The following is a 27,039-nucleotide window of genomic DNA, read 5'->3' on the forward strand; positions in this document are numbered from 1 at the left end:
TAAATCACAGTTGGATGGTCCCTGGGAGGCATGCCAGTATATTCAAGATCCCTATGTCTGAACTTATTCACTAAAAACTTTGATCAGATTTCATCCCTCTCTTAACCTCTATGCTTCTCTATGGACGCTCATTTGAGGATTCAGAAGGATGCAGATGTTTGCCATATAACTGGAATTGTAACAGTCTGGGAAAGCCTAATCGAGAAGCAGCAAGATGTACACTTCCATCTCGAACAAACAGGATGTGGAGTGAGGGGAGGTTGGTGGCTTCCAAGGAAACGTAAGTCCGAAAGCAAGTTGTCCTCGACTGTGTCATGTCCAATTGAAGTTTTTTTTTTTTTTTGCCTCGTCATTCTCCTACTTCAGGCCACATATTTTGCTTTACTAAAAACAAAGCCAAACAACAGAATCTTTAAATGATTTTCTTTTGGAATTTTAAATTCAGCCTGGAAAGTATTAGTAAAAGTGTTAATAAATGACTTGACCCTCTCTTAATCCCTGTGCTATTTGTCTTACAAGCAAAATCTTCCAATCAAGCTCTGAGTCTCCACACTTGGCCACTTACTGATTTTATAAATTACAGTCACTGGTTTCCTGATGCCATTGGGAGTAAGCAGCTGTTATCAAGGCCATCAAATGCTCTAACTAGAACTGTGATAAGGAGAGGAGAGATGGGGGGAGAGGAGGGTGGGATTGAGAGAGGGAGGGAAAACACAGTTCACGCTTTATTTTCATGATTTTCCTGCAAAATTGCTTCACAGGTTTGGATGAATATTTGAGGCCTCATCTGGCTCAGCCTGCCTTCATGCCAAAGCTTGGGAGAGAGAGAAGAGGATCTTGGCCCTGATGCTAATGTCATGAAACAGCCCCAGGATGCTTACAGGGACACAACAAGATCATCCGTTTAAAGCTTAAATTTTAAGCACCTTCTCTTGTATTTAGTGGCAGGGCTTTAGTTTAGATGATTTGGTATCACAATTTTTTATGTTCCCCCTCTGACACCAAGCTGCAAGACTGACTTAGAGCCTGGCACAGCCAGAGACAGAGACGAGAAGAACGTGCAGGAACCAAGAAAGTGGTTTCCTAGCAACAGGAACTATTCCAAAGGTTTCCTAACTCTTGTGTAGTTTCATTTCCATAGCAATGAGGAGAATAGTAAACAGTATGTGTTCTTATCTGTTCTATCCAAATGAATTCTAAATCAACAAAAGCAGGAAATGTCTATACTTGCTCTGCTAGATTCAACCTGATGTCTAGAACACATATTAGTGTCTGGGTTATGTGCAATGTATTGTGATAAATAAGATGTCTGAATATTTTAAAACTGTTTTTCTCCTTTTTGGTATTGTCTCCCCTCTCCCCCTTAGAAACATTTGCTATAACAAGTCAAAGGGACAATGGTATTGTAGAAATAGCAACTATAGTGTTCAGAAAAGAAAATGGTATTGAGATACTGTTTGACAGGTCTAGAGATCAGGAACAGTCCTAATAGAAGGCACAGAGGACATGGGAAAGGGATTTCTTTTCTCTTACATTATATTCAATGTTAGGGCGATAAAGTCACAATATGGGACAGACCTCCTGGCAGTGTCAGGTAATACATATAGATTAGAAAGAGGCTTTGCTTCCAAGGAAGCTTGCTACGATACATTCCATGTAATGTTTTAAATTATAAATTAAAAATAACCTTAGTTCTTTAATAACAAAATTTCTCTTAGGAATTCTGAAGATCATTTGCCCTTAACTGAAAGATATGCATTTTTAGCAAGGTTATGGAGTGTTTGTATGGTTCAATGAAAAAAAAAAAAAAGAATACATTCATTTTCGTGTTAGAACTAAAGAATGCTATAAAAATTCACTATGAATTTATTAGTAATAGTTATTCAGTTTTAATTACCCACTGAAAAATACCAGAGAAAATGGCTATGTTTTTGCTCCTGCTAATAGAGAAAAGATGTATTTACAGATTTCTTTTTTAGTAGAAGCATTTGTTTCATGATTTGACTTAATTGCACTTAAATCATGTTTTTGACAGCTAATAGTCTAATTAGAAAGTACTGAAAAGTTCTGATTGGTATCAAGAATTTTTCTGCCAAGTATTTTTCTCTCTGTAAACAGCAAAAATTTGATAGTAAGCCATCAGATCTGTCACTTAAAATTTTGCTTATTTTGAGGATAGCCTAATGCTATCTAAAAAAAGAGACGTGAGCTGGGCGTGTGTCTTAGTGGGTAGACAGCTTGCTTTTCTAGCATGCACAAAGACACGGGTTCAGTTCCTTAGCACAACATAAAACTTACACCATAAGTTTGAGGTTACTGTAGGCTATATGAGGCCCTGTATTTAAGAAAAGAAAGAGAATTCATTTAAAGGTAGAGTACTTGTCTATATCTTAATAACTGGGAAATTAATTTCTTCTGCATGCAGATATATCTTGCACCTTGTTTAAAGCCTGAAGTAGTCCATCTTTAACTGTTAATTGAAATTTAGAAGAATTCTCTTATTTAAAAAATATTAGAGGAATGTTAACACAGGTGATCCAGAAGATAGCCATAATTGGAAAAGAATATAATCTGAATTATCACCCGATATCATTTTAACACTTATTACTTGGCTATATAAAGAACTTGGTATTCGGGAGATTTTAGAAGTGATATTTTAGGTAGAAGTTGGTGAGCAAGGTTTGACAGTTGTAAGCTACTTTAGATGCTGAACTTGTGAAATATCTCCCCCTTGTAAGAAGAAGAAGTCACACTTCATCTGTTTTCATGGCTTCTCATCATAGAATATTCTTAGAATACACCTGTGAGTTTATTGCTGACATCTGTGCCTTCCTGAAATAAGCCAAAAATACTGTTCTTCCCACCTAGTAAATCAGGTTAAGGCCTTTCATTACCTTCACACATCACTGTAAAGCAATGGGGTGTGTGCTTCGGTGATCACACACTCTGTGATGTCACAGCACAACAGGCTACTCAGACAAGCTTGCTAATGCAGCATGACAATCCACTCTTCACAAGATCCGTCACATGGCATGGTGTCAGTATGCTCTGCTGTCCCCACTCGTCCCCAGAGTAAACACTAAGATGACTCATAAACCATGTAAACACTGTGTCAGTGCTTGTAGGCGCTCAGGATAATTTTCACACAGGTTGGAAAACAGTATTTTATCCCTAAACAACACAAATGTGCAGTCTCTCACTGCCTTAGATGAGCTTGGTGCCTTGGTGTCTCTAGTCCAGAGAAGCTCTCTTCTTCCTTTTGCAGAAAATAAATTCCAACTGGGACCCAGAGATGTGTTAGGATTGCTATAGTTCTTATGGACAGTTACTGCTCATAATGCCTTACTACATGCAGGTTCTGTTGACACAAACATTCAAATCAAAATTGTTTATCTTTAGTAAAGCAATTTGCATGAAAAGTAAGATAGTAATAGGACCGAGGATATTCTATGTATAGTATCTAGCTTGGGAAATAGGTAAGAAATAGCAGGGGATGATGTCTATGGACAGTGCCATTTAAGACCCTTTCTCCCTCTGGTTTCTCCAGTACACCTAGCTCACTCCATTTGGCTTGAGTCTGTTCTTCCTGGTTCTTGGCACCTCTGGATGTCTTTCCCTTGTACAAAGCTATGCATTTCAAACGGTCTCTTTCTGAGTGTCAGAGCCTCATGCATTCTGCTTTAATGCTCCTCTTCGGCTTTGACTCTTAAGAAGATCAACTTACTCTGAAGACCAAGATTACAATCAAAGATCATACTGGTTAATTAAGATGCACTTTCCCATTTCTGCTTATCTCTTTCACAAAAGAATTCTGTCTCTCACCTCTCTCCGAAGAATGCAGTGGACCATGACTATCACGAAGCCTTGTAATGAATCAAACACAGCAAAAAGGATTTGAAACAATATAGAGCGTTTATCTGTCATGGCCAGGACTGCAGACATCCATGTCAGAGCCAGCAGGGGCAGGACCACACAGGAGCTCCAAAGTGAGGCCCTGTTGGAGGAGAAAAGATAGCAACATTACGTAGTTGCACGTCATGCTCTGGGCCATAGCCAAACCCCCATTCACTATCCCCCCCAAAAAACATTCTTGTATGTGGCACCAAGACCATTAACTTGGAAACCACAAAACAGATACACTTGCGAAATTGACTACCCCACAATTGTTATAAAGGTAGTTGGCCAATTGTAAATACTCAAGTATTAGCAAACACAATTTTTTTTCCGTCACAGCATTTTCTCACATGCACATGTAAAATTTGTAACAAGAAGATGTAAATGATTGGGACTAACATGGCATTACTGGCGGTGGTGGCTGACAAAGCTGTTGTAGAAACTACTCCACACTTGGCACATTTGAGCGTCAAACCGCTATGAGGCTCACTCATCTGACTGCAAACAAACAGAACACCCACAAAAAGAACAAAAATATTGAATGGTCACCAAAAAAAGTTGCAGCTGCAAGTTAGTTTTAAAATACTATTTCATGCAGAAAAAGTATACTTATCAAGGACGAGCATTCTAGATCATTTTATAAATGCAATTACACCATTTATCATCTCTGCAGTATTCACCTTTTAATACTATGGGCCTTTGTAGCATGCAAAGTATATTTCCATCACTTACATTATAGATGGCCCTGTGTCTATTAAACACAATTGGCTAACACATTGAGTTAAATACATATATGTGCTTGCATAGACATATAGTAATAACCCTTTATTCAGATCCATGATGAGCAAACATGTGAGGACTCCTAGCTTCAAAGATTTTTATTGTCATATGAAGGAGTTTCAAATATCAGGAAGACCACCAGAAATATTAACATTATGTCAGGAAATATATATGCATATATATATGTATACTGTCTTCAAATGTGAGAGATACAGTTTCAAACTATACAGGTTCTTATTTTGAAACTTTTTACACCATCAATATTTGTTCAAATTATAGTGATCTTAATACATGGGGTGATGGAATGAAATAATAATAAAAGAGCACCCATTTTTCACATAAAACATATTTATCACAGTCATTAAGTTCAAAGCAAGAGATTCAAACATACAACATTTAACCATCTATGTTGGCCCAAGATAGGTAAATTCAGATGCAAATTATGTATATCCCACCTGTTACTTTATGGAAGCAAAATAAGGCCACACAGAAAAACTTCACATGCATTTCCCTTGCAGAATTGTTCCCTGAATCATTGTGTCTATTAGTACATAAACCTCCTAGGCAAACCAAAATGAAGTAACTTGAATTAAAATTCAAAACTTTCTTATGACATATGTCTGTACTCCATTCTCCTGTGGTGTTTATACCTACTATGTGTTTGCCCTGTAAATTTTTAAGTTATCGTTATATATAATAAGGTGTGGAGGAGAGAATGCTTGGTCTCTCTTAGGTGAGTAGGCTCACCTACAGTGTTCAGATAGGAGGGTCATAAAACCTGAAATCTCTCACAGATCGGCCAGCAGATCTCATTAGGAAAACAACACAAAACAAGTGTTTGCACTTTGGTGCACACTCACTTCACTGATCCAACCAAGCAGGCTCTTTGTCTCAACTACACATGTACAAACTGGGAGTCAGGTGTGTAGGTGACTCTACGAATAGTCCTATGAGCTTGTCAAGTCTTATTCCCTGGTTCAGTTTTCTCGTGGCTGCATAGATCTTATCTCCAAACACTCTAATTCAGGGGACCCAGATGCATGACAGTTTTAGGCCTCATAGATGATTGTGACAGACAAGCAGGAATGAACACAACTGCCCTAAATGTACACCCCAGCATCTTCTTGCTCAGCTTAGAACCATTATTGATAGAAAGGCGTGGGTCCATCTTTTACTGTGTCTTTTATCACAGAAGATTGGTCATTTGTTATTAGCTATTTCTCAATTTACAGGTACCTTCCCCTGGGCTCCGAGACAAGATTGAACAACCAAAGATTACATAATAATAATGATAATAATGATAATAATAATAATAATAATAATAATAATAATAATAATAATAATAATAATGTGGTAAGCACCCAAGACATAAGTGTCTTAATCCCAAAACCTAATTTAAGTATGGAATTTTCTGATAAATTTAAAGCAGGGTTTAAAGTACCTATTTGTCTTTATTTATTATAGTATAGTATAGGCTAAAAGGCCTACAAATACTTTCCTTACAACAAACCAGTTGGGCAGCTATGGCATACAATGGATGGGAATAGAATAGAGTGAAACACCCAGACTTTTCCCAGCTGTACATAAATTAATGAAATGTGGGAAACGTATACTAGTTTCTAAATTATTAAGTCTGAGCGCTGAGGAAACACAAAGTTGACTTGCCCGTGTTGTCTGAATAATTAGATGGCCATCAGGGCATCAGGGCACACGATGTGGGCCGCTGCTTCAGTCTCTCCAGGTTGTTCTGTTTGCTCTATTATTACCTCAAGACATGGAGTCCACTGCTCTCTTTCCCTTCCCAACTCTTTCTGTTATTTGTAGGAAAAGTTAGTTGATGGTTTTATTGTTAATATCAAACCGATTCCCTGGAAACAAAGTATTCTCCCCTCTACTTGAAGAGAGTTCATGCAATAAAGGGTGTGCTGAGCTAACTTTCTTGATTTCAAGTAGATATGACAGAGCAGTGTAATACAGCATACAAGAAAACTCGATTGCAAAAAAAAAAAAAAAAAACTGAGAAAATATAATTTTTGTTTTAAGATATTCCAAAAAGACACATTATAATTTATATTGTTTTCAGATATTTCGGCTCATCATCTTATATAAGATATAGTGTTGTTTTCAATAATACACCCTTGGTAAACATGTTTTATGTATTAGAAAACTTTTAATATAGTTTAGATGCTACACACCTTTTCAAGCTTTTTTGGTATTTATTAAACATTTATTCATTCATTCCTTTATAAATATTTATTGAGGACAAAAGATATGCTTGGATAGTTATAATAAATGATTATAAAGTATAAAAAAGCAACAAATGCAGCAATAGAAAAATGGAAGAATGAATAACTAGGGCCCATATTCTACTATAAATAATATAATCTACTTTCATGAAATATGCTCCTCTACATATGTATATATTCAACCAACCTGAAATAGTCAACTTTACAATTAGTGAAATCTATTATTAAGCCAGTCAGCATCAACCACCCTCAATGCTTTCTCAGTGCATCAGATTAAGCTCCTTTTTGAAGTTTTTATTACTCTCATCACTGCTTCTCCGAGGACTAAAAATAACTTCACACATTCATAGTATTTTTTGTAATTTTCCGTTACTCACACTTCAGATTAGAGAACAAATCTGAATCTATATATACTTAGTTTTACCTTAGAATTTCTATTCCTTAAATGTTTCAACTTGGTTGTTACATCATTAGCTCTCCTGTGTTTGGGACAATGATCAGAATTCTACATGTAAAAAGACTTTAGCATCTCTGTAGAAGTCCCCACATGAACTGGGAGACACTGAATCAGATTTGCCAGTGAAATCCATGTGGCTTCTAGAATTAGAAGCTTTTAGAATTAGAGATTTTCTATCATATCTATCATTGCCAATATATACATTAAATTTATACTTCAGCAATGGTATTTAAGTCTAGAGCAATGCGAATCAAACTTGACATGATGTACAAAATGGTGAAGTGTGAAAAGAAACACTGGCCATGAGTTTGAGGAATCATCACTATTTTAATGAGCTCATCTCCCTTTCTGACCATAGCATCTTGAATGATGAGGTCATAGTCAGGGACCTCTGTTGACCATGTTATTTCATTCATCACAAGACCCACTGTTTGTTGAGTAAGGCTTGCCATTTTCTGATGTTCTTTGGAAAATACTGTGTGCATTACTTCCTATATTTAATGAAGTGAAAGCAATTTTCCTATTTAGTGGATGAAGAGACAGGGCTTCAGAAAGATGAAGTAACATGCCTGAAGACATGTGAATGCAGAGTTTTGACTTCAGATGCCTCCTTTAGAAAATGTTGATGTCACTAGTAGCAGAGCCGACACTCTCTCTATGAAGAACTTAGTCTGATGAACAGAAGAAATGGCTACTCTAGTCCAGCTACATGTGGCAAGCTGACAGTGAAAAGCTCATGTCAAATGAAATAGAAAACTCAGTGTTGGCAGCAAGTTCAGGAAAGTTTAGAAAATAATCTGTAATGAAAAACAGTACGTGATTTAAAAAGTGCCCCTGTGAGAGGACGGACCCACGCTTTATCATATCATTGCTTTATGGGAACAACATTGATTTTTTTTTTTTTTTGAGTACTTTTCAATTTGGTCTTTTACTAGAGAAAAGAATTACCTGAGTTATCTTACTTTATAATTATCACATTAATTATAAAAACAGAAAGATCCTTATTCATCACCAGTAAGTGGTCACATAGTATAACCATTAAAAGTATCATAAAATATTTCTAAAAAGATCAGGTATAGGAATATGTTTTGAATGAAGGTACATTTTTTTTTCAGAAAGGAAAGACCCATGAGGAAATCAAGGGCTTTAATATATCATTCAAATTTCTACAAATACTTAGAATGTGGTATTGCGGTAACTTAAAATGTGTCTATAAATATACTTAGGAATTGTTTGTTGGTATTCTAACAGCAGTAAAAATGGAGTAGCTGCTTTTGTAGATTTTGTAAATGGCTAAAGTGTGCAAATGAAAATTACCAATAACGTCTGTCAAATTATACTTTGAATGTAAAAATATATGACAAGAATAATGCTCAATAAGTATCTATTTTATGTGAGGTTTTTATTGTATCTTATTTTTCCTGGTCTACACAATTAGCTCGGAGAGGAACAGACAAACAAACAAACCACTATTTTCCTCAATTTAGTTTTACTTGTCCCAGTTGTGAGCAAAAGTTTTTTGGGTTTTGAAATCCCTTACCTCAGGACAACTACTTCAAGTCTAGATGTTAGTGGTTGATCTTAATAGATGGGCAAACAATGTGTGTATCATATCTTCTTAAATGGTCTGATTTATTACTTCTATTTAATATTATATTATATCACAGAAACCTTAAATGACAGAATCTACCAGACACACTAATACATCAAGAGTTCAGGGCACAGCCCCACATAAGTGACAACCAGGACCTGGACTATGGGATTGACTGGTAAAGAACCTTCAAAATCCACCAATGGCAGCTTACCCGGCTCTGTGTTTGAGCTTTTTATCTAGGATTCCATCTCTGGAAACAAGTTTATTAAATACCAAAATGCCAATCACCATGTTGACCTGTCAAATAGAAACAAAGTTGACCTTTCAATGATACTGAAGGGGAGCAATTCCCTGTTTCTCCAGCAAACAAGTCTTAGCCCCCCATGGAGGACATGATTCTCTAGAGTGATGTGAAGGACTTCCTAGAGGAGTAATGAGCAGATGAACAGTGGTGCCTACTGCTAACATTTAAAGTCCACCAAACACATGTAATCTCCATGCTTTGCAGTTTAACATGGCAAAATTAACCTTTAATTGCCTACCTCTTAAAAGGCAGCCCTCCCCACCAACCTGGTATTATTCTTTCTAAGGAAATTTTGAATAAAACAATGGGCTAAGTGAGTTTTATTCTATGCTTAAAAGCAAAAGCATTTCAAGTCTCCCAGCAACAGGCTGGGGCTGGGGCTGGGGCTGGGCTGAGCCAGGAAGCCAAAGGTACTGAGGATTTGCCACTGATCCCAGAAGGGAAGAAGGGACTACTAAATACTCAAAAGCAACTGTGTGGCTGCTCTGTCCCAGGGTTGGGACTTTCTAAGGTACCACATTTTCTAGGAAGAGAAAGCCTATTCAGTGTCCAGATTCCTTCAGGGTTTGGAGGCTTGCTTTAACTCCTAAGAACACTCTCTTGAGCACATCTTATCAATTCTTTCCCTACTCTCTCTTCCATGGCCTTTTGCATAATATGAATGAAATGAAATCAGCAAGGAAATGTTCAAGTAAAATGTAAGGCACACTGGGAGAAGGTGATGATGAAGAATCCCCATCCCAATACGAAAAGCAAGAAAATCAGAGACTTCTTTTCACCTTAGCCATTTACCCTCTATCATCAGTGGACTACAGACTCTCCTTCAACTGTTCCTCCTCTGTTAGTAGAAGGCTGAAATGTGTCCACGTGCTAGCATGTCTGGTAAGCATGCCACTCTTAGTGTCTGTGCAATATACCACTCATCAAGAAAATTCACTTTGTACGTCCTTTTTATTTTAACTAAGAGAAAGTATAAGTTCTATGGAGTCTATCAAGTCACAACTTAAACATGGGGTAATTTATGACCAGTAGAGCGCCATTATACTGGTGTTTCAATTATGTACACACTGTTTCTTCATCTTAGGGCTATATGTATGTTAACCCAGCAGCCTAGGAAAATAACTCTATTGGTTTAATACTAATCCAATGCAATAGTTTCGATTTCCCTATGTTCTTTGTAACACTCATATCTTCAGGGTTGTGGTTTCATTTTCTTTCTTTCTTGTAAGTCATGGGCAGTTTTTGTTCTCTGTTACAGCTTAAAAGAATGAACAATCATTAAAGGAAAAAGCCTCAAACGGAGTAATAAAGAAAGACATTTCCAGCTTCCAAGCTCTTGAATGAACCATTCAAAGAACAGAAGGGCAATTATCCAACTGATAGTCTAATTGAACAGTGATATGAATCTTTGTATTTAATGTATCATTTCTTTCCTCCTTAATTTTCTTCAGAATGATGAGTGAGTGTAATAAGAGAGAAGTTGGGGGGAGAAGAGTAGGGAGGGAGAGAGAGACAATGGAAAGATGGTAGAAATTTTTGCATGTTATAATTTTTATAATTAGGGAAATATTTTGTTATTCGAAAAAGAAAATTACTAAAGTCTTTGTACCTAATATCTATTAGTAGTTTTGAACTTGGAATAATAGTGACTCACAGGGGACATGAAAATGTCTGGAGATGTGGTGGGCAGAGGGAGGGTTGTTATTGAACATATCAGAGTACACAGGACTGACTGTGGAACATTGATATATACCTTCTAAAATGTATCCTTGAGTTTGTGAAAGTAACATGTATGCATGCATGTATGTATGTATGTATTATGTATACATATAAATGGATAAAAGATAGACAGGCAAAGACATCTGGGATTGTCAGTCTTTAAAAAAATCTCCCCCTTCATATGTAAACACAATGATAATAAAGATTGAAATTTTATATATTGAAGAGCAGTAATCTATTGAAGTTCACTTGAGTTTTTTTCATATATCTGAAATCACAGTAAGAGGCATTCCACTCTTTCAAGTTTAATAATCTTTAGTACTTAAATATAAAAATCTTAGAGTAATAGAAGATAGCAAGCAATTGATATTAAAAATTAAAGTAATACGTAGTTGGACTTTACACTTTCTATCCACCAAACACTTTATCAAAATTGCCTCTCTAAGTGAACCACTGCAATCTTTCTGTTTTGCTAAGCAATCAAGTAAGTGAATTTCAGGGTTTACCAGGACAACGGCGGCTGCAGGTCCAACGAAAGCGTAGAGCAATCCTCCTTCAAGTGACAGCCAGCAGCTAAAAATAGGATTAGATAAAACTAACAAAAATCAGTGATAAGCATCAGGCCGCTGAATTGTGATGCAAAGAGCATCGGCTAGAATTTGGAATTTGACCTTGCAGTGTTAGCACATTTCAAAGGTTTGTAACTTTAAGCTTTAGAAGCCATAAGAAAAGCTAGAATCAGAGCATTTCATGAGAAAGAAACACTACAAATCCCTCACTACTGGATTTTATCTTGAGGTGGTAGAAATATTTTAGGCAAGTTAATTGTGTATTGCAATTTCTACCTTTGTTTTCATTGCAAAGAGATTGCAACAAATGCTGCTTTACCTCCCTGGCTGATGCTATCAGATTCACTTAAAAAGAGCAACACTGTGTTTAGAAAGTCTTCCTTGAGGCCATTGAGATACTGGAGAAAGTGACTTATAGGGTATCAATGCAGGAAATGGATAACTCATATTTGCATGTTCTGTTTCCCAGAGTATCAAGAACATTGGCTGGAATAATGTGAACTAGAATGCATGCAGCTGTATTTTTTTCATAGACTAGCTTCACTAAGGGATGTAAGTTTGTATGGGTGAAGCTATGGAATTCTTTCAGGTAAAACTGTTCATTCCTTGAATGCAAAGGAAATGAAGAGGCCAGAGGGCACAATGCCGGTTGTGTGCAGATGGAGCATCCGGATGCCCACAGTCCAGGAGAATGATGGGGCTGTATCTGTGTCTTCCTAACAATGATCTGCTCTATAACTATTGAGGGCATGGTTCCATCATGTATGCGTTGGCTAAAACTCACAGAAAATGATATATTTAAGAGCATAAGCGTGACTCTCTAAGTGATACCTTAATTAAAATTTTAATCTAGTAGGTATATATACACATACAGAAACATTAGTGTAGACATTTACAAACATATGCACATTTGTTTAAAGATAACACATGCTTCTCAGGCCTTTGAACTTTAGAAAGTAGAATAAATACCAATAAGGTGTTTTATAAACCCTTTGTTTACACTAAAATAGCTACTTTAATAGAAAAAGTAATAACTACAAGCAATTGCGTTATAGTAAATAACAGTCCTTAAAGAAACACTTAGCACTTTCATTCAGTGACATTGATTGCATTAAAGAAATCAAGAGCTCCAAAAATAGGAGCTTTCCCAGCTCTAAGAAGGAGTCTTTGGGATAGGCAGGTGAAGTGATGTCCTTTTATATACTTTTAATTTGGTGAACACAAGATGTGGCTTAATTATAGAACATCATGTTGTAACTTATATTTATTAAACAATGTGCACACTATGAAAACAGGTGTAGTAAACTATGAAAATGTATTGCTCCAAATTATGAGTATTAAAGTTAATCTTTACTACAAATTGCTTCATGGACTTTGTGAGCATTACAGGCATAAGATGGGCCATCACACCCCTTTCTAATTCTTTTTCATAGCCTAGGCATCTTCTAATTTGGAACCTGGCTCCTGACTAATCAGTTGCAGTGTATCAACATAAAACAGCAACAAAACTGGAATTAATAATAGCTAATGATGGTAGACATAGACATCAATGATATTTGAAGATGAGGGAAGAGTCATATCCTAAAACATAACAGGAAAATAACATCAAGATTTTACTGGTTCTAACAAAGCATATTTCAGTTTTGACATGTGTGGTACATATTGATGTATCTTTAAAGATATACTGGTCTTGGGAAGCATGGAAATAGAAATCAGCATTGGATTCGGAATAACTGCATTACTTTCTTTATTTTTGTGCATATAAGCCACCTTCTAGTATGGTTAATGACCTGGCAACAAGTGAACAGCATCAGGAGGCAAGACAAATAAAGCCTGTGTGGTAACTTCCTTGCTTGTCAACATGGTTAGCATTATAGATGGACTTACTAGTGATCTGTGCCATATCCTTTCGTCCGGGTGAAGCCTACAGACGTAGCTACTACTAAAGCTGGCAGTCCTGCAAGAAAACAAGGTGACACTTTATATTCAGCTACAGCCACTATGGATACTTGCCCATGACAAGGCTGGACCAACTCCAGATACTCAGATTACAGCAACTACTGTTGGAAGAGTCACCTCATAAGGGATGTTTATATCCCAAACTTTCAAGTGCAAAACTTCGAGAGCCAGGTGGATTTTTAACTTAGTGCATTCCCCTGGTGTTGCTAGGTTACCACTGCATTTGACATGGTTTTAAAGAGAAGTAATAACACCGATTTAGTATATCTTTCAAGTTATTTTTCCCCTAGGGGTCTGCACTGTTATGAAGGAAATTGATAGTTATAAAAAGCAGGAAGGTAGAAAACTGGACAGCCAGGTGTGATGGCCTGTTGTAAGAGTGGAATATTCAGCAGGCCACATATTGACCCATATCAAATTCAACCTATATAATAAGACCCCCAAAATAATTTTTTCACTTAACACTTCCATTTTCAATTTACTTATAACAGTAAGGGTGTAGGACTAGAGAACTCTATTACCTGAAATCCTAAACCAATTCAGACCTTAAGGCTTCCTTTACTGCATATATAATCCTAGTTGGACATGCAGCATTTCTAAGGAGAACATGTTTGCTTTTTCAACTATAGTGAAACCCCCCGGTTAATCATCCTCTTATTGTGCCCCTTTCTCATTTTCTTGCTATTTTCTTTCCCCTGGGAGCCGACTCTACTCATAGTATATATTACACTCACCAGCTTTAAAGACCAGCACTGTGAAGAGCATGCCAAGGGAAGTTACCACGTTTTAAATAAATACTGAGAGCTATACATTCACAATATAATTTATGTGTATGCACCTCTTTGTCTCTTCCCTCTCCTCAACCCATATCCTGTATGTTATCTGTTGATTGAATATTCTGGTTTAATGGATGGAATTCATTAGAAACAAACAAATGTATACCCTAAACAATACCTACGGAATTAGTAATCTTTATTTTTCTTTATTTCCTTTGTGTTCTAAATTGATTGTGGTGTGCTTCTCTCCACTGATATTTTATATAATTCTCCACCACTCAGAGAATGTTGATATTACCTATAACTTTAGAGTTGAAATGCAAACCCTTTCTTCAAGATCTTTAGTAGCAATATTAAATTAGGTAGCTATTGGTTACTGGCAAGGAAATCATTCTTTAAGAAATAGCTTCCTGTACTTGCACATTCTTCCTTCGATCTATGGTCCTAATTCACAACAAAAATGTTCCTTGGTTCAATACTGCCATCGTTTTAAAAGATCTTTGTCATGGAATCTAGACAAAAAATCTTACAAAACTCTAAGTAGAATGTATTCATCAACTTTCCATTTGCTTCTACAAAGAGTCCTAATACATCAAACTAAATATGGATACACCCCTGCTGAATGCTGGTAGATAATCCTTAGGTGGTTTTGATTCCATGTTTCAGGATGAATTATTCCAGTCTTGTAGAAGTTCACAAGCCGGTAATTGCGCAAGTCCCTTTTACCCTTTTACCATCCTGTTCTCACCATCTGATGTAGTAGTATGTGGTGTGCAAATGTACATGCTTGTATGTATGTGTACATGTGTGTCTATGTGTACACTTATGTACAGTTATTTTAGTATGAGGATTTTGAAACTCAAAGATAAACATGAAGAAATCCTGTGATTTTTCTAAAACTAGCTTTTAAAAAATTAACTACACTTTCATTCAAACAGTCCCATGAAAGCACTGATTGTTGAGACATCTATGCCATTCAACAACTGGATAAGGTCCCCAATCATGATGAGCAATGAATTCATTAATTCCTCGTTTCGCAGCAATTGTACATATCTACTTTTGAGGAACTCATTCACTACATACAAAGTTTCCTTGCTTCACAGATGGCCCCCTCCTCCTCTCCTGGGCTTCATTCTCTAACAGTCTGGAGAATCTTTTGGGATAGAACACTTAGAGGTTTCTTAGGGTGTGCTATATGCCCTGTGAACACCATGATTCAGGTGCCCAAACAATTCAAAGCATTTTGCATTCTCAGAAAATATCATCAGGGAACACATTGTCTTTCTAAGTTTAGGTAGCTCAGTTCTCAGGTTATACCATGTAGGTAATTAAGTGTTAATTTACTAGCTAAAACCTTTGGTAATTACTCCCTTATAAAGTTCCAAATAACCCCGTGGATGTTTACAAAATGACTTCTTTCATGTATTTTCACTCTATGTTTCAAGTTAGACACCTTAGTAAGCTGGGTACAGCCACTTTCTTTCTTTCTTTCTTTCTTTCTTTCTATTTCTTTCTTTCTTTTTTTTTTTTTTTTTTTTTTTTTTTTTTACTATTTTATGATGTTATTCTCAGTGTCATATCAGCAAAGCACGAAAGTATATTATATAAATATGCTTACCCCATCCAAGGCACAGAAAGCGTTTCCTTATAAGCCGTGTCCTGATTTTTCCAGTTACAGCCATGTATGACTGCCACGCTTCTGTCAAAACCCAACAGAAAGAGGCCAGGAAGAAGAAATGCAAGAATGCAGTGGTGGTCGTGCAGATGCTCTGTGGAGACAGAAGGATGCACGTGCTTAGCCTGGGCAGGGACCTATGTTCCAGAGGACTGGGCTGCTCTCTTCCTTCCTCCCAGTCCTCATCCCTCCTTTGTTCTCAGACAAGAGGAGACCCTGCTGTGTAGTCTGCACAGCTTTTAGCCTGCCATCCTCCTGCCTCAGCCGCCTGAGTTTATGATAACAGGGATCTGTTACTCCTGTCCACTTGAAGAGGTTACCTTCGCACAAAAGTTCTCAGCGCCAGAAAAATCTATGGAACTAGAAACCTTATGGTCCCTAGTCTCTATACAATATGTGAGACACAAAAATACATACCCTAATTCCATTTGTGTTTTCAATTTCTTTTAACGAGGAGAACTCACACTATGCATTTAAGCTCAAGGAAAATTAAAAGGACTGCTTTGGTTGATTTTTTTAAAAAATAAAATTATGGAAATAGCCCTTCCTTTAGTTTAAGTTGCAGACACCATGGATAATTGTTTGGGTTACATTCTTTATCTCTCTTATTTAACCAAGGATTCTTTTTATTTTTATTTTTTTTTCAATCTGTGTTGATGTGAAGATTATACTTGCAAGCTGAACAGCCTTTAAAAGATAGAAAGAAAAGAAAAACAACCCTGTTTTCTATGTGTGTGATACCCACATTATAACAGCAAAATACAACATAAGGCTTGGCCAATAGTCTAGAGCAAAGGTAAGGTGCATTGTGAAGTAACTATTTAATATTTGCATGGGATGCTACTACATTGCCCTGCCTGCCTTAATCGAGTCATTTTGAAAAGCTAATTGAGTCACTGGCAGCACACAGCTATGATTTCATAGATATTTTTCTCCATACAATTTAATCATCCTAAATGTGTGGGCCATTATCTGTGCTTTGTCTGCAAATGACCAGCAGCTTCATTTTAGCAAAGGCCGCTACTTATTTCCCTATTGGTATGACTTCCTTGTGTACATCTTGTAATACAACTCCTCATAAACCAGAACCAGCAACAGAATCAATTTCTTCCTTCATCAGTCAGGCTTTCCAGAAATTGAAAATAGACAAACAAAGACGTTAAGATGCTAATTAGACATCAGCAGGCTCAAAGGCGTTTCAGCTGGACCCCTACCTCATAATCTGTGGCGTATAAAACCAGAGTCAGGAAATGCAGGACTCCAGCACTGACGGGAGGATGGCAATCTGACCCATATTTCCGTCTGAGGGAGGAGATCTGATGTCTTGAACTGCCTAATTGACAACTGGTTCCACGGAGTCCTGATCTTATCAAGGACAAACAATTGTCTCCTTGTTTAAGGGTCAGTACAAATGGGCCTGTAATCACTGGGCAGGACAACACTCCTTGGGCAAGCTGTTTGTTCCAGAGATTTTTAAGAATCATATAAAACACAGACTGGTTGTTGTTCATGTTATATTTGAAAGTTATAATAGCACAACTTCTAAATAAGAACTTTCATAAAGAGCAATGTTCAAGTGACTGCAATTATTTGTCATAAGTGTTATTGGTTTCCACAGGCATCATTATTCTGATGTGCAAGAATTAGAATTCTTTAATCTCCTCACTTTACATCATCATTTTTTTAACCTGCCATGCCAAACTCAGCCCTGATCTTGAACTGTCACAGCTGATGACTCCTATTACCTTACAATAATCAAAAGCAAATGTAATTTAGTAAATTGAACTCTGTTTACACTGCTCATTTTCTTGATGTGTAGCCTTTACCCCCAATTCTTAGGAAGAGTGGAAAATATTTCCTGAAGGCAACTGATGTAAACATATTACTTCTAATGAACCAGAAGCTACAAGCGGTCCTAGAAAAAAAAAAAAAAATCAAACGTAGATGAAAGAAGATTGAAGGTAGGTATCTCAGACCTGTGCTCAGTATTTAGATAAGGACAACAAAAGAAAGGAGAACAAGTATGACAATATGTAAATGTCATGGAAGTTCTAAAATTGGCTCAACAGTACTTATTGAATAAAGAAACAAATTGACAGACAGCATTTAGCACACACACACACACACACACACACACACACACACACACAGAGAGAGAGAGAGAGAGAGAGAGAGAGAGAACACACATTCCTAGATGCATTGCCATGAAATTTGTTAATATCTAGAATAAGAATAAAATTTAAAAGTGGTCAGAATTTAAAGAATGATAACTTAGACAGGGATAACAATCAGGGTTGTATTAAATGCCCTGTGAGCCACCCAGGATCCAAGGCGGTGAAAAAGTGCCCTTGTTCTAATGAAAGAGAACTTTGAAGTTAGAAATCCTCACCTAGCCAAACTATTATCTAAGTGACAGGCAGAAATATATTTTTAGAATTGCAAGGGACTTTGAAGTTTATTATTTTAAGGTTCTCTCTGAAAGAATGTAAGCCACCAGTAGGAACTTGATGAGTGATAGAGAGCAAACAAGAGCAATAAAATATATTGGATCTAAATAAAATTGTATTTAATATAATTCATATAATCTTAAAAATACAACCACCTATATGTAGAATTTAAACTAATACCAACAAGGGAAGAGACATGAAGGCCACAAAGGGACAGAGGAAAATAAAAACCTGCCAAGCCTCTGTTTTTCCCCTATGGTATATTAGAGAGATTGAGTGACATACGACAGATATTTGAACATTTACGATAACCCTGCTAAATTAAGGTGATTATTGTAAAGTAGATATATTTGCAAGTTAGCAAAGGAAAAATAAAGCTAAGAGACATCAGTAAGTTCAATTAAAGATAAGGAAAGGGGGATCAAACAGAATTACGGTAACTAGGAGAAACATTTCCAAAAATATCATAAATCACAATCGCTTTAAAAGCACTATAAAGTCAAAAACAAACAACCCCCCCCAAAAGAACAACTTATACTCGATTTTAAAAATCTATTTCTGTAATGGTTTTTTGAGAAAGTTCCAAACCTACTGACACGGAAGATGGAAATAGATAGAAAGACCTATAGTAAGCAAATGCTAATACTCAGAACTGAGATGTGACAGTGGTCATATCAGGAAGAAATCACCAAGTGAGATGAAGAGGGACTTTTCATGCTTGTCTAAGAAGGAAGCCATGATAACTGCTTATAAGTGACACAACCTCAGAAACACCAATGACTGTTCACAGCTATGAAACAAAAATTGGGGCAGCCAGAAGGACAGGAGATTGTTAAGGACTTGGGGTTCAGTTGTCAGCCCAGATCAGTGCAGGACAGCGTAATACAGGAGACTGTGGGTCCTTATGATCACCGGGCCCTCACAATCACCACCCTTCTTACGGTCCAATGCTGCTCTTTATTGTCTTTGTGGTGTGGTCTCGATTCTTATGTAATTGAGAAAGGACAGACTATCCCTGTTACTATCTTCATATTCCCATACCTCCAATCTGAAGCTCCTCCCTAACCCAAAGCAAATTCTTCCCCTTCCGTTAGACAGTGCAATAGGGTAAGCAGGAGTTTCGCTTCTGGAGGGAGCCTGTTTCCTTTATTGAAATTCTGGGCTGCCTTCACCCTAGCTAAAAACTGAGGATAAGAAAATCTACCTCATAAAATGGCTGAAACCGTTAAGTGGCATCATACAAACTGGGTGGGTGTGATAGTGGTCACCTTTATTCCCATCACTCAGGAAGCCGAGGTAGGAGGATATCTGGGTTTAAGGTCAGTCTGGTCTATTGAGAAAATTCTAGGACAGGCAAGGCTACACAGAGAAACCCTGTCTCAAAACAAACAAACCAACCCAACATCGTAAGTGTAGAAAATTTGATACTTGGCAACTATTCTTTTGGGTGAATTTAAAATTACTGTATCATGAAATGCAGTAGAGTTTAACACATAAATATATATGCTTATTGACAATAGATAAAGCCTGATGTATTATAAATGAATTCATCCACATAAATTCAAACAAGTCAAAATGTAGAATATTACCATCAGTCATTATTGTCCTTCCAAGAGTAATCACTATTCTGATTTTTTTAATCATCAGAAATAGTAATTATACATAATTACACACTGATCAACCTTACACTCTCCTGAAGCTAGCATGTCTGTATAACATCTTTGCCTACAAAGGAATGTGATAAAAGACTTTTTAAGCCAACCAAAGCTCCTTCTTGTTATTTTTGTTTCCTCTCTGTTGCCAGTTGTGGTTACATTTCTTGAAAGGTTAAACTACACATCAATTTCCTTATGACTTTCTCCTATCCTTGATGTCTGGACTCTTCTATATTGCTTCCACAGAAATTCTGATTTCCAACACTAATAAATGGAATTTTTAAAACCTTGAGCCTCTACATTCTTACTTAAAACTATGATTTTTAAAAATATGGTCTCTAAATGCTTCTGTATCCTGCAACTTCTAGAATACTGTAAGTCATCTAATTAAAGGTTTCAACAAGTGCTTTATTTACTCTTGAGTTAGTTTTATAAATTTGTGTTTTCCATGTCATATGTATTTCAATTTTTTAATTGTAACTTAAACCATTTAATTTCTAATGTTGCTTACTCCTTTTTTTCTTTCTTTCTTATTTTTTGAAACAGGATTTCACTTAAGTAGTTCTCATATTCTGAGTACTGGAAGCATAAGTCAGGCTTACTTTTTTATTTCTTACTTATATTTATTAAGAAGTATATTTTGTCAATTTTTTGACCCTTAACTATCATTTAGTTTTACTTTGAAAATATATTACACAGTTCCAGAGGTGAGTTTCTTTGTGTGAAATATAATTTTCATTGCTTATTATTTGGCAAGGTTCTCTAGAATCTAATAAAAATGCACACTAGTATGTTTTTCCCATTCCTCCACTTAAAGGTGAAATATAAATTAAGCAATGCTATATACATTTAGCTTCTAGTTACTTTAAAAATAAAAATATGAACTGGGCAGTTGTGGCACATGACTTTAATCCCAACACTTTGGAGGCAGAGGCAAGTGGATCTCTGTGGGTTCAAGGCCAGTCTGGTCAACAAAGCTATACAGAGAAAACCTGTCACACACACACATAAAACAAAACAAAACAAAACAAAACAACAACAACAAAAAAATCCCACACAAAAACACAAAAAAATAAATGGGTCTTTTAAAGAGAGACAAAGAATACATAATATAATGAAATCTAGTGTGTAGAGAAGCTTGATTTTGCTTATTTTTGTTAAAATATAAAGAAAAAGTCAGATATTGGGATGAGGTGTTTCAGTAAAAGAGTTGAAACTGAAAAAGTGGTAGCATTTACAGATTGCACCTATGGGACATATTGTACTATATGAAAATTAAGCACATGAATCAAATTATTTAGATATTTACCTTGTTTTATGTATTAGCTTACTAATTTTTTTAGACAAAAACTCAATTAAAATGACATCTGTCTTGAGAGTCACTCATGTGGGACATGAACGTTGTAATCTTGGGATTAACAACATGAGGAAACATCTTTACTAGTCATCATGATGACTTTGAGGCAGCTTTAAAAAAGGGGTTTGCTTCCAGTAAATGTAGATTTCTATTATCCAAAATATGGTAGCTCTTCTAATCTAAAAATGAGTTACAGTGAGGATAAGTAAGATACTGGATAAAAGGAGCTTTAAACAAAGGTAATATATATGCAATGAAAGTGAGTTTGCTAATAATTACATCACATTAGGAGCTTAGTCAATTATATGAATTTCCCATTGGTAAAACAAACATGTCTGAAGATATTTAACTACTTCCTAAGGATGATGGGAAAACCAAACTTATCAGATGCTTATTCCATCTTCAACACTGATTTTTCAGCAGCAATGAAATGGGAATGTCTTATACAGGAGACAGGGGAGATCTGAGAAATGAAATAATTAATAATACCTAGATCTGAAGTGAAGAGTGATAAGCTCTTTTTATTACCATGTATTACCCTGTAGCACAAATAACTCTGACTATGCTAATGTTGACTTTCCCAGCAACATCATATCTTTTGAAGTCACTCCAATATGTTTTTCAAATACAATGACTGGTAAATGTGTATCAATGTAGAAAATGTTATCATCCAAGTCATCATTAGATAAAACAGATAAATGTACCATTTTCATGTGTCTTATTTTGGTTGAAACTTCAATATTAATGCCATATTATCTAATTTCTCTGATTCTATAATTGCTGTAACATGTAACACATTGACCATAATATTATTTATAGGCATTTAACATAACTTCTGATCCAAATACTCAGCCTATGCCTTGTATTTCCTCTTTGTAGTAATGTGAGACATTAACACAAGAGATATGATGAGCTCTAGCTCCTTCTTGTGAACCTTTGTTCACTCTTAAGCACAACTTGAAGAGTTAAAGGCAAAGGCAATAAGTTCTTGGATTCACAGTCAGCCTAGTCTACCTTGTGAAACTTTGTCTAGAAAACAAAGCAAAAATAGAACAAAACAAAAATAATCACAAATGAGCAATGAGCTCAGAACTATATGGGAGAAATATCATAATATCTCCCACCACTTTCATTGTGAGATATCGAAGGACACAATTTTCTGCATAATCAAGATATCTGTAAGAAGACAAACTCTAATTGTACAAAATTGAAAAGAGAGTTAAAAATAACACTAAATAATTGGGTGAATGACTTGTAAAAGCAGTGTTAATTATGAGCATCTTTAATACCTTATTCATTAATTCTTGAATTTCACATTAAAATAAGGAAGTGCTATTAAAAATAGATGCCAGATAGGTGTGAACAGAGATTGAAAGCCTGTTCAATAGATGTCAAAATATGTATCTCAAAGAAAACATGTTCATAATTTGAAAACCTTGAAAAGATTATCACATACAACAGGAAAATATAATTTTTTTGAAATATGTCTTTTTGGACCCAGACACTTGTGTACCAAACATATCAGGTACCACATTATATCCTATGATTTCCTGGGTTGTGAAATATCAGCCTTACTACAGATGAAATAAAATGAGGTTAGTTGCTAAATAAGGCAACACAATTTAAACAAAAATTTACTAATAATTTAAGATCTTCAAATTGTCTTATAAATTCTAAGACACACCTAGGGGTTATTTACCCAGAATTCTGTGTCTGCTGAGGAAATCATTTGTTAGTGGGTTCATAAACTCGCTCAGGTACTCCTCAGCCTACAAACATTACACATGATCACTTATAAACAGAGATGAGAAGGACTCAAATAAAAGTTGCTTTCCCGTGATCTGAACAAGAATAGCAACAAGCATGCCAAACTGGATGGGGGGGGGGAAAGCTAGGAGGCCTCAACCCTACACAAAGAGCTACAGGCAACTGAGCAAAGCTGGGAGCAAAGGAGATGGTTCTCCCACCAATTGGTTATGTAGTACCAAATGGTCAGCCCTGAAAACCTACATACAAATGACATGCAAATATATATTAATGAAAAAGGAGGCTATGGATTTGAAGGAAAGAAAGAAAGATATGTATGACACAGTTTGGAGGGAGAAAAAAAAAGGAGAAATGTGATAAAGAAATTATAATCTCAAAAATAATCAGAAAATAATGTAACCTTCTGAACCAAATGGTATTGTTCTGGTAAAGGAATAGAGTAATAGAACTCTTAATGATATTTGTTGTGGAATATCACTTTAACCATGTAAAGATGTATTACATTTGGTTATGTTATGGAATGTTACTTTATGTAAAGGTGTGTTGCATTTGTTTATGCTACATTTGTTTAACTAGGAAAAGATTTGTTGTATTTGTTTATGCCGCACATGTTTAATTATTCGAAGCTGTGTTGCTATTTTACCTTGCCTGCCTAAGGCACCTGATTGGTCTAATAAAAACCTGAGCAGTGGAGTGATAGGCAGGACTGGTGGGTAGAGAGAACATGTAGGAAGAGAAATCTAGGGTCGAAGGAGAGAGGAGAGGACGGGAAAAAGAGGGAAAGATGTCCAGGTGAGCCAGCCAGGCAGCTGGCACCCAGGCAGACACAGAGTAGGACATATAGAATGAAAGAAAGGTTAAAAAGCTCTGAGGAAAAACGTAGACGAAGAGAAACAGGTTGATTTAAGTTATAAAAGCTGGTGGGACAAGCATAAACTAAGGCCGAGCATTCATAGCTAATAATAGGTCTCCGTGTCATAATTTTGGAGCTGGTTGGTGTCCCAAAGGAAAAAAAGCCTAGTACAGATAATCTGTTGTACCCATACGTCAGTGTCCCCTCAGCCATCATCAGGGACTTCTTACAACAGATGGTGCTAACACAGAGATATACAGCTGGACAATGTACAGAGAGTAAGAGACTTTAGAATACCCAGTCCTAACTGAGATGTCTTCATTAAACCTCTCCCCTTCAGGGGTGAGGGCTCAATTCTTACAAAGAGCCTGTAAAATACTGTAAGATGCAGGGGAGATGGCTGACTCCAAGAAAGCAGGATCATTCGCAGTGACTTTGACAGTAAACAGGAGGCCTTCACAAGGTCAAGAAAGATGGAGTCTCAGTACCTCGAGGAGGAAGGGAATACAGTGTCCCACGCTTGACTGACAGCCGCTTGCAAAGGAAAATTCGTTTTTGCCAATGAAGTCTCACCGGGTGCATTACCCACACTTAAGGGTAGACCCTCATGTCCAGGAGTAATTGGCCAGTGCAAAGTGAACTCATTGGTATTTTTGTAGACTTTTTATCTTACATTGCTTTGTTTGGATATTTTTGTCTTACTGCTCTTTTGCTTATATATCTTAGTTTCTGTTTGTGTGTATGTATGTACATGTACTGTAGTTTTAAAAAAGCTAGATGACATTCAACAGAGCTTGGGTGGAGAGGTTTTTAAAATTGAAATATATTTTAATAATATTACATATCTATCCCTCTACCTCCCTCCCTCCCATGCCCCCGACCCCCCCCCCTCCCACCCCATCTACCCCACCACGCCACAGGGAGGGTGAGGCCTTCCAGGAGGGATACATCCTGGTTCCACTGTCAGAGGTCCCTTAGACTGTCCAGGCCTTCTAACTGAGACCCACGTTCAGGGGGTCTGAGTTGGTGCAATGCTGGTCTCCCAGCTATCAGTCTGGGGTCCATGAACTCCCCCTTGCTCAGCTGTCTCTGTGGGTTTCTGTAGCCTGTTCTTGACCCCCGCCCCTTATCACTCCTCCCTCTCTGCAACTGAATTTCAGGAGTTCTGCTCAGTGTTTAGCTGTGGGTGTCTGCCTCTATTTCCAACAGCTACTACATGAAGGTTCTATGATGGCATATAAGTTTTTTTGTTTTTTTTTTTTTTTAATCAATCTCATTATCAGGGAAGGGCATCTATGGTAGCCTTTCCACTGTTTAACCTGTAATGGCTCCCTCCATTATGCTATCAATCTTCCTGGTCCCACATGTTCTCCTCTCCTCCCCTTCTCATTTGGGTGGAGGGCTTTTTTATTGGGGAAAAGTGAATGGAGAAAGGTGGGTGGGGAGAGGGGAAACCAGCCTCTGGGGACAGAGAAGAGAGAAGCAGAGAAAGAGAGAGAGGCAAAGAAAGAGAGAGGGGAGAGACAAAGACAGAGAAGGAGGTTGGGAGGCAGAGGGAGAAAGAGGAGGAAGAGGAGGAGGAGGGGAGTTGGGCAAGGCCCAAAGGGAAATGTAGTGAATGTGCACAGGTGGTGCTCTTAGTGGCTGCAGCTGAGGACGTGTCCTGTCAGAACCTTGAGAACAGGCCAGTGCAGATGCTCGAATAGTAACAGTGTGTGTCTCTTGTTTTGTCTTCTTTTTCTTGTTTTCTTTAAGACAGAGAAAGAAAGGTTGTTGAGTTGGATGGGTGGGGATGAAGTGGGGAGGACCTGGAAACAACGGTGGACAAGAAATGCATGGTCAGAATAAATTACATCAATTTTTTTCCCCAGAAATGTTGCTTCCTGGGCAAGTGAGATGGTGCAGGGAGGGCTTGCTGCCAGACTGATAATCTGAGTTACATTTCTGTAACCCACACGGTAGAAATGCATAGCTTACTCTCGTGGATTGTCATCTGACCTTCCCACATGTGTCACAGCATGCACACACACCATATAAATGTAAAAAATTACTTTAAAAAAACATTAAAGTTGCTTTCAACTTTTGGTACACACAGTAAACAAAATGGCAGAACAGTTGCCAAGTTACTTAGGCTTTGAAAACACACCTTAGATGACTTGTAAAAGAGAAGAATATTCTTCTGTTAAGAAGACATTTATACTGTTTGTGCATGTTTTCTCAAGGGTCCTGTCAGAACGTGGAATGAAGCCATGTTTTTAGAGGGAGAAAAGATCCTATTTTTTAGTAGTATTTTTCTGATCTTGCTGTACACTCCTTTTTAAATAACCATACTACTATTTATTAGACTATAATTAGAGCAAAGCTTGACCCTGTGTGTAATATAATTTTGAAAGTTACCATCTTCTTTTGTAGAAAAAGAAAATGACAACATAAAAGACATAACTTTCAAAGGCATAAACCCAATCTTAACTAGATGGAATTGCAATATTTACTCCTTATTTCAACCAGATCACCTAGAATATTTAGCTCTCCAAAACAGAACAAACTTTCCTAAAACCCATCTTCATATGCATAAGCAGATGCCTCCAGGCCTTCCTCACACGTGATCTCACACACACGCAACAGTCATAGCATTTACTATGCAGTTCACAACCGTCAGAATTGCAGGCAGCACACCTACCATGAGACCTAAGGTTTAGCCATTCCAGATATATACAGAAATATTTGCACATGATTGTCAACCTCTAAATAAACCAAATATTGGAAACATGTCCACAATGCCCAGAATGTCCACCATATATTTTATTACATAGTTTTTCTTATCACCGGGATCTCTAAAAAAAAAAAAAAACATACGAGTGCATTAGTGTCCTTGCCTAGCTTCAGACCAATGTCATCTTAGTGGGGTTCAGCTTAAGCAACGGAATTCCGGAGGTTTCCAGGTGATCTTAATGGGCACCCAGGGTTCAGAATTAGCAGTTCAGCCA

At 36.9% G+C, this 27,039-nt stretch overlaps 1 protein-coding gene across 1 annotated transcript in view; it reads right to left on the bottom strand.

Moving 5' to 3' along the window:
* The window catches only part of Adgrb3 (adhesion G protein-coupled receptor B3), a 656,439-nt gene that overhangs the window by 38,367 nt on the left and 591,033 nt on the right, over positions 1–27,039 (bottom strand). Inside the window, exons 20-25 of the mRNA XM_051204331.1 lie at positions 15,917–16,067; positions 13,451–13,520; positions 11,501–11,567; positions 9,183–9,268; positions 4,294–4,392; positions 3,823–3,994 (exon numbers count right to left, since the gene is read on the bottom strand). Of these exons, the coding sequence (XP_051060288.1) occupies positions 3,823–3,994; positions 4,294–4,392; positions 9,183–9,268; positions 11,501–11,567; positions 13,451–13,520; positions 15,917–16,067 (645 nt within the window). The remainder of the gene's footprint in view (positions 1–3,822; positions 3,995–4,293; positions 4,393–9,182; positions 9,269–11,500; positions 11,568–13,450; positions 13,521–15,916; positions 16,068–27,039) is intronic.

This window comes from Phodopus roborovskii, unplaced genomic scaffold, assembly GCF_943737965.1.
Source record: "Phodopus roborovskii unplaced genomic scaffold, PHOROB, whole genome shotgun sequence".
Taxonomy (NCBI): domain Eukaryota; kingdom Metazoa; phylum Chordata; class Mammalia; order Rodentia; family Cricetidae; genus Phodopus; species Phodopus roborovskii.